Consider the following 18529-nt stretch of genomic DNA (forward strand, 5'->3'; position numbering starts at 1 on the left):
TATTTCATGCGATAGGTTTGCTAGTGATATTCTGCACAATATCATAATATTATTATCAAATCGTTCCGAGGAGAGATATTGTCAAAATGTAACGGTGAAAAGTACGAATACTGCCAGAAAATGCACTAGTTTGCACCTAGTTTTAAAATATCGACTCAAATAATGCCGTAGGTCCGACGACGTTCATAATCTTTTCGATTTTTCTCATACGTTTTATTTATTGCGACACATCTAAAATTCTAATTTTAATATACCATCGAAACCTTCCATTACAGACATTTCTAAACAATCCGAATAGAAGACTCATTTTTGGGAACAATCTTCAAACTTTCTACGAACTAAACCCTATAAATAGCGGACAAAATTTCAGTGACTAAAAGGGTCCGGTATTTAGAGGTTTCACTGGGTTATATTAGGGTTACTGGGTTACATCTCAACTGCCTAACCAATTTTTATGATATTATACCTACTCCGTACATCATTACGCAAAGATTAAATAATATTAAATAAATAGTTTTACTTTGGAGTATAAACCCATCAATTACGAGTAGGTGTTACAACAAAATAATTTACTCTAATAAAAATATACTAGTTTTTGTTTGAAAAATAGAAGTTTATATCACCATAGAACAAACCTTAAGTAATAAAAAAAATTCAAAATTTTAAAACAATGGTCTTCGAGTTTTGGTATTTTTAAAAATTCCAAAAATCAGAATTCAAACGTGTTTTTCGTTAAGGCTAGGAAAAAATAGGAGTGTGCATGCTCGGTGAACCACTCTATATTATTCTTTCATTTTAAAATATATTATTTGAATATAACTATCGGAATGGGCATTATGTTTATTGCATAAAAACATATATGGTTGGCAATAAATAATAATAATGCATTTTTACAAAAACGAACTAAACGATCAAACGTTCATACAATTTTACGCTCATGAGCGCCCACAAACATCAACCATATGTTTATACCTATACATATATAGTACTTACCTTTTTCAAAATATACGCTACCGTTTTGACCCTTACTTTATTATTAAATATGTAAAATGTCCAAATCGTGTTTCGCAATAATTTGTAATGCACACAAACGTCCCAACAATTTGCAATTGTTAATAACATTATTATTGTTATTACTTTTTTTACGCATGACCAACGATGCAATAAAAAAATTATTAACATTTTTATATTCGTTTAATGGATATTGTATATTTTCAAAGAAAGTGCATTCATGAGTGTTTCCGATTTCATCGAATCGTTATGATTCGTATAGGTACCTATACTACAACCTGTACAATATTTTAAATACCTAACGGTTTGGACGGATATTGTACTCAAGGTTATGAGTATGAAATATTTCGCATGATATTTTCACTATGAAATATTTCACATTAAATTTTCTCTTTGAAATTTTTAATAAAATATTGAAAATTATATTTTTACTATTTTTATTTTGTGTTTTTGGTATGTTTCTTACAACCATCACTAGATGGTCAGACCGATCGCATACCAGTTTTAGTGATTCTTCGTATTTAATTCCTCATCCCCGTGTAGAGAAGGATATAATTTAATTTCATGAAATTTAAGAACCCTAATTATACCTAATACCTACCTGTCTTGTATTATATTATACTTATATTGGGTTTTAAATCGAAACGAAACTAGCTGTATCGCATAAAACGGTAGTAATATGGATGATAAAATCGTGAAATTATAGTTAATAGATTTTAAGATATAATTATGGTTTATATATGCGCTCATTTCATGAATGTATTTACGGATAGATTATAATACAATATAAAAACAATATCTTTAAGACACTTGTAATATTACACGTGTATAATAAGGTGCTTATGGGAGATATTGTATTATCTACGCTTCGAATAAAAAATGAAAAGAAAATTAAAATCGTGTGTTAAAAATGTGAAAAATAGAATAATAATAAAAATAATAATAATCATGACGTGGCGTATCGAAAAGCTTCGCCGAGCTTTTCCGCTTTTTCCCCATTGAAAGTTTACAAAATCCAAATCAACATGTCGTCGTACACCCGTGTGTGTGCGTGTGTATACGCTGTACAAACTACAATATATAACACGTGGTATGCATTTGACATATAAACCATACACGCTCGCTGCGATGTCGCTAATTTATTCTCGTTTGTTTAGCTAAAAAAAAAGGAGCTCAGGGCTGCAAGAAAATATATATCTTAAGAGCTTTTTCGAAAACCGCCACATTGTGTAAACACACACACACACACACACACACCGGTATAGCGGCAGTCTATCTCCGCCCGACGACGATTTGATTTCCCAGACTTTGCTGCTGCAGGAATCGCCCCACGCCCCACCGCAAGATGTCTGCCGATATCGAAATAAAAAACCCGCGGTCTTGGAATGTGCGCGCACTGCAAGCGCGACGCGACTGTTGGATATTTTTCCGCGTTTTATTTTAGACGGGCCCCGAGGCTTTCTGCCTCTCGCGCTTTTTTAATGGTCCCGGCGCATTAGGCCTTTGCATTAAATATAAGTAAAGCTCGACAGGCATATAAATCTCCCCGACATCGGTATACACACGCATAAAGGCCGTCGAACGGGAGAGACGGAAAGAGAGGAACGGATGAAAAGTTGTTTGAGGAGACTTGACTTCGGAAAGAACCGCTCCGCGCGTTTGTGTGAAACGATCTCAAGTCGCCCAGTCACGCGTTTATAAGTCGGTCCGACGAACGTAAAAATGAACGCGCACCGCCGTCGTCGCATAATCACGACCTTTGTGTTACGATGAATAATAACGTGAAATCTTAAAGAACTCGCACCGAACAAAGGGTATATGGTTGTTATTACGAATCGGCAGTGCATGTCTTTTAACGCGCGAATAAAAAATTCGATACATTGATATTGCGTAAGAACTTTAGTAACACTGAATAACACAACGATAGTCTCATAACAACACGAATAGTGTGAGCACTCTCAGTGCGCGTGACAGATGTGAATATACTTAAATTAATAATACATATCACACGTTTATTTTCCATTCAAACGGACAACTCTGAATTAAACCAAGTCGATTTGCATTCTGATCGATCTTATTGTTCGTTTTAAAAAAAATATATATTCTACTCAGTTGATTAGATATTTAAGTTTAAAATTGAAAAAGAAATAATGTGATTAAACTGTGATCGAAATAGGTACCTAACTCGCATCTAAACATATTATACTAATGTGGTATAATTGTTATAAGTCTAGATGATTTTACTTTAATATTTTACCTGCAAAATTACGCGGCGTAGTTTTGAAAGAGGCTGTAATTACGTGTATATTAATCGAATTAAAACGTATATAATTCAACGTAATTAATGACTCTATACACATATTGTTCTGCGTCGATATAATATAAATTATACCACAAATATAGCTCAGACCCGAGCAACAAATACAAACAAATGGCTTAAGTCAAAACCTCTTTTTATACTCCACATTCAGGGTCTTATGATGTGACGCATAAGCGTATAAACTCTAAAGTCCTCTAACTATGGAAAATAGTATACACAGTACACTGGTCCATGTGAGAAAAAGTTGTTTTCCAAAAACACCACACAGCGGGCTAATGTCTGACCTCACACTTTATTCAATGTCACTGGAAAACAAAGGAAATTAATAATTCTTATTATCGTTATGATTTAACAGTGCATGTGTTTTAACATGCGAACAGGAAATTCGATATTTTGCTATAATATTATCTCAGTAGATGACTTGATGACGATAAAGTCAAATAAAATTTAAAAAATACGGATTAATTGTGATCGGTGGTATTTGACTCGAATCGAAACCTAGAACTGTGGTACAATATCGTAAGTCTATATGTTTATAGGTTTTTATATTTAATTTCGAATAAATCACACTATTGAAAAACTATTTTAAAATACATTACTTTAACTCGAAACAAATATATGTATTGACTCTAACCTGTGTATATGGTATATAATTTAATACAAGTCGGCATAACACCCCGTCCGTTAATCGGGTTTCTAATTATAAATACGTTTTTAATAATTTAAAATTGACAGTCGAAAAGTTTATGTGCTGGCTACAGCTGACATGTTCATTAGTCTGGAAATGGACACAGAAAAACCGATTATGACAGTTGAATCGCGTGTGTCGAAACACAGGTCAGATGTAGTTGAATTATTTAGCAGTAGTAAGTTTGTGCGGAAAACAAAATGCATACAAACAAAACGATTTCCAGGTGATAAGAACTTATAGACAGCCGCTGAATGTATCGGTACTGCCTATCAAACAAAAAATATTGAATTACGACTTTCTATTCAAACTTAATTTTTTAATTTAGGCCACCATCAGCTGTTACACGAGTTGAACAATTAACGCAATCGATCGATTTACAATATTATACTAGATATTAGACAATAATGACAATAATTTTTACAGCGTAATTTATAGACTTCCTTTAGGAGAAACTCGGTCGTAAAATGAAACACGCCATGAAAGATCACTATTGCTAAATTTCGGAATTCAAAAAGTGTTAGAATAGAAAGAAATCAACTATAATTTCCAACACAATCTTATAATAATATAATATTTTATACTTTAGTTTGCATCTGCACTGAATACTCTTATAATAATGTTGATGTGTTTTAAAAGTAAGAATTTACTTCGAACATAGAACCACGGGTATAAAATCACAAAACGAACAATCGTAACTATGTACTGGCAACTAAAAGATGGACGCAACGGGGATATAAGATTTTTTTAGATCATGTTTAAAAGTTGGGAAAGCTCACTGTTCGGCCGTGCAAAATTTCTCCCGGTTTCTTAACTTGTTTTAGTACAACTCGATATTCCATATTATGCAATTTAAAATGACCTATTTTGATTGGTCACCTTTTTGTTTAGATACTTATTTTTTAATATGGGCTATTTGATTACTGTGAATCTATATTACATCGAATAAAACCTAGACGATAACATCTCAATACAAATTATCTCAAAGCTATAAGTACAGGTAACTAATGACGAACGGACAAAACGGGGATAAAAGGCGTTCTATGTCCGGAAATCTAAAAACTATGTAAATGCTAAGAGAGCCGGTCAGTCTTAAAACTACCATGGATATTATATGCGGGAAACAAAAATCGAAAGTTAATGGACCGATGAAAAAAAGCTCCGCAACTATGATTATTCGAAGACTATAAATGGCGTCGACAACAATACAACGGTCGGTCAAAAACGCGTCAAGTAAATCTGACAGTATAAAATGTAATATGCTACTCGGCATTTTATGAATATTATAAATAATATTCAAAACGCAACGACGTAAAGGAGCAGCGATAGTCTGCAGGCACTCGACGCTCTATTATTCGCATCCGGTATGCGTAACGCATTAATAATTAAAAAAAAAAAAACAAACAAACAAACAAAAAAAAAGTGTGTGCACGCATTCGGACGTGAATTATTATTATTAACGTGTTTAATGGAAAACGGAAAAAAAAACATATATTAAATTAAACATGTTGTACACAAAACATTATTATATCACCTCGTTGAGCGTTTTGTATACGACTGTGGGCAGCGACTTGAAAACAAAAAAAAAAACCATCCATGAAAATCGCTCTGCCGAACAGCTGTAGACGCGTTCAGCGTGCCTATAATTGGTGTCGTGGGTAGGTCACTGTAATGGGTGTTACAAAATTGCATGTTAAGATCAATCATTGTATAGTACGATGAAAAACTTCGGATTTGAGAGGAGACCCTGGTTTTTCTGAGTTAATTTCAATAAATTCTATTTTTAGAGGTTTGAGTTTTTGTTATACGGTGGTATAATACAATTATTGTATTATATGTACCGAGGTATACAATACAAGGTAGTGTTGGCCAACGATAGTATCTATAATAATATGGTATAGTACTGGTATAATACAAAAAATAAAATACCAAATTTTAACATATTCTGTAATTGTATTCATATTGAAATTCGTAATTAATTGTTCAATTGGTTGGTTATAAATTAAATTTTGTGTTTAACCAGATTTTGGAAAAATCAAATCGCTTATCGTGTTATATAATATCAACTCTAAGTTTAGTCCATACTAACTAAACAACTCTACTCTAACCTCTGAACGTTCACATTTTTTTTTTTAATTAGTTCTTTTGTTACATGTAGATATTGCCTTTTGATAATTTCCGTTTTGTATACTATAATAAAATTATAACTATTATTTACTATTTGATCACCTTTGTTTATGATCTTATAATTTTTGTTATAAGTAACCGGTACCTAATCTGGGTACTGTTCTAAAAATTTATAATAAACGACTTCGGATTTTACCTAATCTATCCGAGTAACCAATGGCAATACACAGCAACAAAAAAGTACTAATTTCTACTTTTAAAATTATAATCTGCAACCAATGGCCACCTTTTATAACAAATAAGAAATACATCTCAGCTGTAAATCACAAAATGAGAATTTTGAAAATTCTTTTTCTTATTGGTTCTTCACATCATAAAACAAAAGTACTCAACACATTTAATATTCATAACTTCAGTGGTTCTAGCTAGGCGATGATGAATCGGTCAGTCAGTCAGGAAAATTTCTTTTATATTTATAGATAACATGAATAACCATTTTAGGCCGTATTTCAAAATTTTCCTTGCCACCTGTATATCAAATTCTTGAAGCCAATTCACATTTAACTTATTTAAATTAATTGTATCATTACATTTTTATCGTTCATAATGGTAGTATAAAGAATCGGTTAAATCAGTACTTAAACCTTATTTGTTTAAAGACCTATAAAATCACCCAAATTGGAGTCAGTACCTATGGATGTCCCCTTAGTCCTTTAAATGCCAATATACTCTATACAGTATAATAACATAATAGTAATAATCATAATTAAATAAACTTTACATAAATAGCTCTCCTTCCATTAATTCAATTTCAACTCTTTTAGGCTTTTTATTTTATTTATTTTAAATTTACCAAATAAAATGTTTAATGGCTCACAATTGTTGTACTGCCGCGTTTATTAATTATTGTTTATATTCAATTAATGTTGAAGGTGTTTTTTAATGTAATAATATTGTACGAATTTACACTAATTTAAAATGTAGTTGATTTGCACCGCTCTTTACTTTTCGATATTAAATATTACGATATATATTTTGCAAACTGTAATATTAAATAATTATAAATAATTCACAAAATGGTACATTATTTTTCCAGTTTTCAGTCCACTAGGGATTCATTTGATGTTGGTATGTTCAATTTAAACGTACAAAGCTTGATGAAAAGTATTGCATTAAAATGGCAGCTGGTCTCTAAATATTACAATTTGTAACATATAACAACATTTATATAACAACATTTATATAATATATTTAATATATCGTTTAATATAAATAATATAATAATATGTCTACACATTTTAATGGAATCCCAAACAGTCGCGGTTGACAATTATTGTTAAAAAATTGACTTTTTTCGATTATCCACGACACTGACGACGATTAGATCATCGAATATATTATTTGTTCTGAATTGACAGTGAACATCGAAAAAATAAGATGACCATCGGTTATTAATATTATAACAATAGTTGTTCATCAGCCAGTTGCATCAATTCAATTTACGGATTTAAAATTATAAAATTAATGTTCAATCAGTTTAAAAATAAATAGATACATTTTTAAGTAATATTTGAGATTATGTATTTCTTTACATAATAACATTTTATAAGAAAAATAATGTTTTTGTCTTAATCATTTTATCTACCATGACACCGCCGGGTAATTGCAGTTGCCTCTCCCCAGCCCCTTAAAACCAGCCCTAAGCTGTTATTAACTTGACATGTGCTGACGTGTGCAATGACATGCGGATGTATCGAAAACCGTGTCGATCGATCATGACCTCGGGGGCGAGATGACACTAAGTGCAACCATCTGACGACGGATTTCCGTCATGTGAATTATACATAATATAGAGTGAAACACATTACCGAAATGTGGAGGAGGTGCTCACCTGTTTTGCTTGCCGATAAAATATTCTACCAACAGCATAATATTATCACAGTGAGAAAAAAAATATTTTAATTTGTTTTATTTAATCATATTTTTATCATGAACGATGGAACCTATACAAATTACAATTAGACAGCAAAAAAGTAAAATGAATTTTGTTTTGTTCGATTTGTTTGAAATAATTAATGTACAGTGCGTTTTTTTAAGCATACTCTTCCCCATATTGTCTCTTTAATAGTACATTTATTCAAATTCTGATTTTTAGAATTTTCAATTATACCCAAAGACTACATTTTCAAATTTCTGATATTTTTTGTACTATTTAGAGAATGTCATGTGGTGATATAAAATTCTATTTTTCAATAGTGACAACTACTTTTATTTACTGTAAATTATTTATAGTAAAGCCAGCGAAACTAGACGGGTGATTTAAGTGTATATTTTGATGTAGTTTCTGAGTTATTAAAATGTTACGCTAAGTAAAATAATCCTTAAACATTTTTTTTACACACATTTTAGAAATATTGTATGTAGTATTTACTATACTTGTTCCATTTTTACAAATTATTTATATTGATGGAACATTATTAATTAATTTTTCAAATATTACCATCGACATTAATTGTCTTAAGTACACCAAAGTTAAATGACTCAAAAACTACTATCTCTATTTTTGATTTAAATACATCAAACAAAATATGTGCTTAGTAAGTGAAAAATTTGGTTCTTTATTGAAAAACAGAAGTTTGTATTGTCACAGCATCATACAGTAAATTTTAACAAAAAAACAAGAATTTTAAAACCTTGTCTTTGAGTGTATTGAAAACTTCCAAAAATCATAATTTGAATAGATAGAATGTATCATTTAAGCATAACAATAGGCAAAACACTTATAAAGTCAAATTGTGTAACTTATAGCACAGTGCTTTATTTAAATGGATATAATATTTTTTTATTGGATTTATATTGATGGAAAAATATATCGATGGTGTGGACATTATATCGTTTATTAAATTATAATCTTTTCCTCTGTGATTAACTGTTAGGTATATCAATTTCAGTAGTCGATTTGAAATGATCACGATTTTAGTGAATAGCACTATAATAAGTACACTGAAAACGCATGTAAGATCAAGTGAAAACGATGAAGTACCGATTAAAATTGAAATCAACGTATAGCGTTTTACGACTTTAACGTGAATGTGTTTTATTATTTCCATTACGAAATAAACAATTTAGAACTGCGGTGACCATATTATTATTATTATTATTATTATTATTATTATTATTACACTACTTTGTACTCATGTACAGCACATTCATGTACCCCGTTTGCCTATACGATACGCCGTGTTACACAGAGAAAAAAAGAATAAAACAAGTTTTTTTAGAAAATGGGCATTATGAAACTGACGATAAAATATACGCGTGAATTGATAATAATATTTCATACAAAATGTAATATGAAAATATAATAAAGACTTACTATACGTATGGAAGTTATAGTAACTTTTTTTTTCTCTTTCAGAACGCTGGTGTGCATTTGTTTTCGTTTTTTGTCCTGTTATTGGGATCCGCTGTATTGCTCGAAAACACCACGACGGGATCTGGAATCGTATCGGAGATCAGAGAAAGTATGATGAACTTGATAATGCAATCGCAAAATGAATACGCTTCAAACACTCTGAACATGATCCAAGAATCTGTGAGTAAAAAAAAATTGTACATTTTTATTTTTTATGTTTATTAACAATTATTATCATTAAGACTCGGATTGTGTCTCGGACACATTATACCTGAAATATTATTATAGGTATATTGATTAATGTCTATTATTCACCAGAAAATCTATTCTACTGTGTAAAACAGGAAGACATGACAAATGAAATAACTTTTGTTCACATTAATTTATTTATTTTTATATTATTAACAGAAGCTCACCTAGGCTGTATAAAACATTTTATTATTTTTTTATACTGAAAATAAAAAAAATTTAATCTTTTGAAAATTTAAAAATAAACAAAATTTGGTTTTTGATTGTAAGAAAATTTATCAGTCAAGTGGTTTATTTTTTTATGATTTTTAAAATAAATTTTTAAATTAGATAACTTTTTTTTAATAACTCATTCCTTCGGAAAGTACAAATTTTCAAAAAAAATATTTGTATTTTAACAAGTATAATTTTAACAATTTTCATAAAATGTTTAAAAAAGTTTATACTTTTTGAATTTTAAATGTTTTTTTTTTCAACTGGATAAACCATATTCAACAAAAATAATAAGATTTCAAAAAAAAAAAATGTTAAAACATTAACTATAATATAGTTATGTTATATTATAACTTAAATAGATGATTTTACGATCAAAATTTTCTCTTTAAAAATGTTTAAACAAATTTTAAATATATTTTAATCTATGAACTATGATTATATATTATTTTCTAACTATCTTTCTAAGTGTCCTGTAGAGGCGTTGCCAAAGTTTAGTTTTATATTATAAATATATTTATAGAAAAAAAATATATGAAGTATTTCTACTAATTTACTATTATAACAATAGTAATAATATAATATAACCAATGTGTGAGCACTAAGACTTTCTAGCTTCCTATTTGGGGAAAAAAAATATATTTCACCACCCTGCATTTCTTAAGAAATTTATTGGTGTACATTTTTATTGAAAACGGTCAGCTGTTTTTTGGGCTATAACTTCGAATAAACCAAAACGGGTTAAATATATATTGACGAAGTATCAAAATTATAATTTAAAATTATTTTATCTGATCAGTTATATCATAATTGTATAACATGTAACATGTGGCAAGTGTTTATAAAGGGGAAAAAGTACTAATTTCTAATGATTCGCTACTATTACTATATTGTTATAATATTAAGGAAGTAGTAGTTTTCCGGACAACTTTTCCAATTTTTCATTCAATTTTTCATTCCGTAAAAATATCATTTGGAACACTATAAACATTTTTTAAATGAGCCAAATCGGCCAGTCGTTCTCAAGTGATCATCTGATTTTCATTTTATAGATTATTCACCTTTACACATTATTCTGTCATTATTATTTTTTTTTATAAATATATTATAATATTAAAGTTATTGCACTAAATCATGAATTATTTTGGACAACGTGATGAGGTATTTCTAGATATTGATTCATATTATAGTTTTTACTATTGTCAAATGACGTCATACGTTCATTATAATATCTTTGTGTATTACTCAATATTTTTATAAGAATAAAATAAAAAATGACATTTTTTTTTTACTTTTTTTTAAACGCAATAAAAGAAAAATATATGATAAAATACACTGTATATCTTCAAAAGCCCGAACAATGAACAATATTTCGATATTAATATACCTGTCCCGTATGAAAAATAATTATTTCCGTTGAACATCATATGTATATGTTTTCTAACACAAAGGACTGCAAAGTTATCCGGATGAAACTAACAATAAAGAAATATATTTTATTTCTGCACTATGACCTAAATCCAAACGCAAATCATATGTATTTATTATTGTAGTTAGCTTCACTGTTTCCAGGGTTTTATAAAACTGACATTGATTGAATATTAAAACACATTAAAAAAAAAAAATAATAATTCAATAAAAATAAATTGAAAATATGATTTAATGAGAAATAAAACCAAATCAAATGAATAATTCTACTCACCAATGTACACTAAATACTTCTTCTTTTTACCGCCGTAAATAAAAAAATCATTTTATCTAATCGAAAAAATACTATATACTATTTAGGTATGTATTTTTTAATCCTGTCCGTTTTATTTTATGCGTATTTCTCTTTATTAGTCGATTAAAATATTTTAATACAAAAATACCATCATAATAATAGTAATAATAATAAAAATACATTATTGTATATAACATACATTGTTTGTATTGTTTGTTGATACCTGTTCTTATGGTTCTACGTATTTTTTAATTAAAAACAATTTTACGTTATGGCGATTCATCAGAGTATGTTATTAAATCAATTGTTCTACTTTTAGTTTTTTATGTAATTAAAATAATATAACAATATTATTTTCCGCATATGAATAATATGTTTAACAATTCAAATTATTCGTATCAAATTACATTATTGCACATATTTAAACTTGAGTTATATTGTCAACCTTTATAATAATATATATTAATACTTAGAACAGTTGTGAAGTATAAACGAAAGGAATCTTATTATATTATCATCAGACATAAGAATTCTGTAAATACTTTTTTTAAATTTGAGTCCTGCCTGATATCAAGGTTCAATTTAATTTTTATGTGAAAGCTTTGACAAAAAATAAATGTCTCAAGTTAACAGTGAACTACATTATATTACATTGTTACTAATAGTCATTGAAGTCAATAATTTTGAGATAAAAAAATAAAAATAAAAAGTGTAAGGTAAATGCAATTTTAAAAATGTTTTAAAAGTAGGTATTGATTTTCCAATAAAAATATAACCTCCCCATTTATTTATTTAGTAGTTTTTGCACTCAAAGTATGATTTTTGGATTTTTATGTGTACACTAAAATATCATATTTTTAAAATACTTTGACCTGTATGTAATTTAAGAAGTATGGTGTAGCAATACAAACATATTTCTTTCAATAACTGTCGACCACCACTTTTCCACACATTTTGAAGCAGAAGACTTTTTCGAAAATGTCATTGAATTTTTTATTCGAACTAGAAGTTTTATTCCGAAAATGGGAATTCCAATCAATTCTTTTTTAAATGCAGAAAAATGTGACGCAAATCAACCTGCATTACGCATATGCAGCTCGCCATGAGTGGTATTTTAAGGATGAGTACTAACGAGACTGGACCAGCTCTGCGTATGATAGTATAATACACAGTAAAACCAACTTCCGGGTATGAATAGCACGCGTTGAGAGGAACTGCTACATCGTAGCAAAGACTAATAGTTTGAGTAAACTGCCATTAACTTGATGTGACAAGGTGTCTAACGAATCTCTTATCAGTTGTGTAAACAAGAAACATGGTACAGAGAAGGCTGTGGTGGCAAGTGGGGGAGTGCAGGTGATAGAAACCGTCGACTGTTGACCAAAAATCAACACAAAAATTAAATGTATGAACTGATGATACAATTCGTTTAATCACACTCGACGCGCATGGTGTGCTTGCTCCGATTTGCATAGAAATATCTATTTACACCAACGTATAAAGAAGAGTGAGTACGCGTTATTCTTTATTTTTCTATTTTTAATAAAAAGTATAATTCACAGTTCGCATGAAATTGTTTCGACATAAAAATATTTAAAACAGCAAAAACGACCGAGTTCTTACTTCCAACGCTATTTCGTGAGGCTTAATGTCTGTTTGATTGTTGAAAACGAACACAATAACCCTACTAATATTCCAATTATATCAAAAATGATACGTATTTTAATCCAACATGTGGATGTCATCGAATTTTGAAACTAATTCATTGGCGTTTTGGTGCATTCCAAATTTGTAAGTACACCCGGTGGGTGTAACATTATGGGATCCAAGTGTTTCTCAGGCAATCCCATAAATACGGGTGTGTGGGTGTTGACAGGAGGAAGATAGTACATTGGATCGGTTGGTATAACATAGTATGTGGAGGGGGGGTGGGTCACGTAAAATTATTTGAAGAACACAAATTAGTTTTTGATATTAGCCACTTGGTACACCTGACACCTGTTCACTGTAGCGCACAAGATCGAGTAAGTGGATACGTTATTCTTTATTTTTCTGTCTTAAACGAAAAAGTATGATTTACAGTTCGCATACAACGGTTTAAATATAAAAATATTTAAAACAACAAAAACGACAGAGTTCTCACGTCCAAGGCCAGTGCGTGAGGTTTAATGTCCGTTCGATCGTTGAAAACGAGCACAACCCTACTGATATTCCAATTTTCGAAAATAATAATACGTATTTCATCCCTACCGTGCAGCGGATGTAATAAAACGTTGAAATTAATTCCGTCGTCATTGGCGTTGCGCGCACTACGCATGCAAAATAATTATATTACACACTATTTATCGCTATGAGTTGTTACAACGCATATAAACCGGGATACCTATGTATGTATACCTATGCATTGTGCATGTATATACGAGTATATAGTTACGGCGTATGCGACACCGTGTTCGGTGAAATGCGACAAGAGTGTAATTATTTTATTAATTATTTTCGATAGCTAGATGTTATTAATTTTCGAGTTTTCACGGAAAATATTAAATTTTAATCCTGCCAAACAAACAGAAGCACGTGGCCCCGACGAGACCACGCCCGACGCTGATCCCTTCCCGGTCCCTCACCCGACCTCGACCGCCGCCAGAAACACACATCACCGAAATGTCCACGAAAGCTGCTGCTGCTGCTGCTGCTGCTGCTGCTGTTGTTTTACACGGCAAACACATTCCGTCGGTGCGTGTGTTGTGTATCAAAAACAACGCGATGACGTAAATAAACCGAAATCGCCCAGTATATAATGTGTAATACTGCACCTATACACGGGTGGGTGCTTAATTTTAACAAAATCAAAACGTAATCCGATAAACACACGCCAAGCGACATTTTTCATCGATAACGAACGACCAATTAGCAGCGAGGCAATTCGATTTTACCAACAACGTTAATACATCTATGCACACATATACCGGCAGCTCGAATTGTGGTATATACCTAGGTAATGGAATTACGTGCATACGTTTAATATATTTTTGTGTCGCACATCGTAATATTCATATACATTAACGGAGGGGACAAAAATATATTTTAAACATTGATATGGGCACGACAATTAAGGATAGGGGAGGGGGTGGTTACACGCCTCTCTCGCCTGCCCTTCCGAACGAAACCATTCACCGCTGAAATTCACTGAAATCTCCGATATTGGGCTTGATCGTCGGATTACGACGACCCGAAGTTTTGAGGGTCGTCGTCGGGTCTGAGGTGTAATTACAAAGGTAGCTTTCTAATTGGATAGTAGTGTGGTCGAAAGGTTTGAGCTGGAGCAACATACGTCACCGTGTATTATTTATCCCAATTCAGCTGGGTACGCTAGGAATTGTCTCGATACGCTGCTCGCAAATTAATTGAAGTTATTTAGTAGATGATAAGCTGACGACGTGCATAATACTTCTACGCACATTTTGAGACCCTGAAATCTCTAAAAATATCAAACCCCCCGAAACCCATATGCCCCGAACGATTTTCTAATAGAATAAAATATTCTAATAAAACATTCTGTCAAAGCAGAATACATTTTTATTTTGTAATCTTTACGTGGCGTATAATTTTGTATACATTTTACGAGGTTAGTTCGATTTTTCAATAAGTTTTTTATTTTAATAATAACAGGATATACAATAAATTATAGACAGTTATTTTTAAAATACACATTTTCTTAAAATAACTTTAAAATAAGAGTCTAAAACTTGAATTTAATTTTACTTAATGTAGCGCTGGAAAAGTGCGTTTGAAAGATAATAAATATTGTGTATTACTTAAATGTATAGTTTAGGTTCTATACTTATATTTTTTTTAAATCGGTCTTTGATCTGACCTGCGAAATGTTGTATTCTATTTTAAATTAAAAAAAGAAAAAATAACGGAATTTATTTATAATTATAATTCTATTGGGCGTGAGATATTTTCTTGTAAGTCGGCTTTTTGTACTAAAAACACACCAGCTCAGACGCCCTTAATGAATTAAAAATCAAAATTTCTCAGTTTTTTGGTTTCCGAGCATACGTTTGACCACCTTATATCTTCGTTGTACTCATCCATTGGTTACCAGTATCTAGATACGATTGCTGATCTTAAGATATTAATTACGATTGTTGATATCACAACATAATTACATATCGTATAAGTATTTAATATCGCATTCGTACTACCCAAAATATACTATCAAAGGCAACCATAACGGTTATTAACACATAAACGTTTGTTTAAATTTTTTTTCCGAATATATACAGCATCAAAAACCTGACCCCCCTCCCTAACCCTAATAAACGATTTCGGTGCCTTCAATACACAATTAAACTCGATAATTTAAAAATTTCAAAACCGATAATAATAAAAATGATAAAAATATGCGCTCTTAAGTTCGCGGTCACCGGAGTAAGTATAAGTGACCATCTACCTAGTAACGGCAGACTTGCCGTTATATTTTTTGCCCCATTCAGAAACGCGTTAGATATAATATAAAGCACAGCTTTTACGGACATCATAAACAGAACAAAGTCAAACAAACCAATTTCCGTTGTGTATTCGATACGCTCAGATCGTTTCGACGATACATAATCCTAAAATGCAGCTGTTACAACTCCGAACCGTTCAACCGGAAACGGTATCAAGTGTCGTCTTATTATACCGCGATGACGTACAATCGAGATGAATCTTCGAAAATACAATATTATGTACATACGAGTACGTATATATTAGTTTCCGTATAATCGAAAATGTTTTAAATGTCCAGTAAAGTGAAATTTTGCTTTCATGTTCTCTGAAATTGTTGAAAATACCGTCGACAACAAACAACTATTATGCTTACCTAGTCAAAGATTTTGTTTCGTTTTTCTAAAAATAAATAACTCATAAATATAACAATATAACTAATATTATTACGATATACGTACGTAATATATCAGTAAATAATTAATACCGTATGAACAATGTTGAGATAACAGAAAAGTTCTGTACTGAAGCTTGAAAAACCTGTTGTGTAAAGTCGTATTGTAGGTGATTCAGTGAAAGTTTCTAGTGGCCTTTGAATTATTATTTTAACTGGAGCCCGTTAGCAGTTCTAATAATATGTATTTTATCAAGTACTGCATGTCTAAGAAAATTTAGATACATGCGATATAATTAAGTTTACAATATCATAACTTAAGTTATTTTAGTCACATAATATCACATGAAAACTGAACACGAATTACATTGTTACAAAATATTAAGTAGCTGGTTGACTAACAAAATTCCCGAATGTTTAATTATTACAAATGGATAAAGTCCAATCTGTGCTCGTTTCCCAACATATTTATTTTCTCAAATTGATATTATTTTTACCATAATTAGTCCGGTGGGTTCTGATATGAAATGATTGGCACATCATATTTTAGAAGTGTGTGGACTAAAATACGTTTTAAAAGAGGAGAACAAGGTATCGAATAATTTGTTATCTTTGAAAAAAAATGAAATTTTCCTAAGGGTTAATAAAGGATTGAGATTGAGACTTTTTTGAATTTCATATTTTAAAGTGCTACAATCGTTATTGTGAAATAAATTATTTTATATAATTATTAATTCAAACAAATGCAATATAATAATAGAATTTTAAGCCAAATAATAATTTTACATCAAACATTGTTATTACATATCTATCAAGTACAATAAAATACAAACTTTTTTTATAATGATGATAGTAACGAATTAACAATTATTACAATATCAGGCTTTTTAAAAATACCGGAGTTATTGGATACATTTTTTTTTCAACCCATGAGCGGTATCGAGTTAAAATATGTTCCACTCATTGACGAATTTACTATTACCAAACGACCTGGTTACAGGTGACTTACTATAAAAAAAAAAAAAAAATCATAAACATATACTTAGAACATAATTGTATAATAGTCATCAGCTTAGTTCGTTTTAGTCATTATATAGTGTGCTAGATGGTGTTTGCATAGAACTACTGAACTGTGTCATCTTAGCGCGACACTAATAACCACTATCCGGATTACTATTACCAAACGACCATAATCAAAATCATAATCAAAAATATAATAACACCTAGTAACCAAGTCACTTACCATTAAAAAATAAAAAACCATAAACATAAACTTAGAACACAATTGGATACTAGTAGAATAGTAATTTGCTTAGTTTGTCTAAGTCATTATGTAGTGCGCTAGATGGTGTTTGCATACAACTACTGAACTATGTCATCTATATCAGCGATTCTCAACCGGTGGGTCGCCAACAATTATTTTAGAGTCGTCAATCCATGTGGCAAAAAAAAATTGTTTCGCTTAGAATCTTATAATTAATAGTGAGCGTTATAATTCATATATATTTTTTTGGATAGTCCGATAGTCGATAAAAACGTTCATTGAAGTGTACATAATATACCCTTTTTTGTAAGATATATACACAAATAAATACAATAACAGTTGGTTCGATTTTGTAATGCTTACATTGTAAAAGGGTCGTTGTACATCTTGGCGACTTTATAGGGGGTCGCGAACTCAAAAAGGTTGAGAACCACTGATCTATATAATAGTGCAACACTAACGAACACTATCCGGATGACTAGGTTAAGTAAGCATTATTAAGTAGGCGCTATAAGTAGGCACCTATACACATTTGTTTGTGGTTTTTGTTTAACGGTGTCGTTACACATCCGTTACAACTTACAATTCGTTTTAAAGTTAACTACTCGTTAATGAAAAAAAAAAAAAAAAAAAA

The 18529-nt window shown here is 30.5% G+C and overlaps 1 protein-coding gene across 1 annotated transcript in view; it reads left to right on the top strand.

Moving 5' to 3' along the window:
• The window catches only part of LOC111029511 (tetraspanin-2A), a 203349-nt gene that overhangs the window by 152570 nt on the left and 32250 nt on the right, over positions 1–18529 (top strand). Inside the window, exon 3 of the mRNA XM_022308525.1 lies at positions 9565–9741. Within this exon, the coding sequence (XP_022164217.1) occupies positions 9565–9741 (177 nt within the window). The remainder of the gene's footprint in view (positions 1–9564; positions 9742–18529) is intronic.

The sequence above is a fragment of the Myzus persicae genome, unplaced genomic scaffold, assembly GCF_001856785.1.
Source record: "Myzus persicae strain clone G006 unplaced genomic scaffold, MPER_G0061.0, whole genome shotgun sequence".
Taxonomy (NCBI): domain Eukaryota; kingdom Metazoa; phylum Arthropoda; class Insecta; order Hemiptera; family Aphididae; genus Myzus; species Myzus persicae.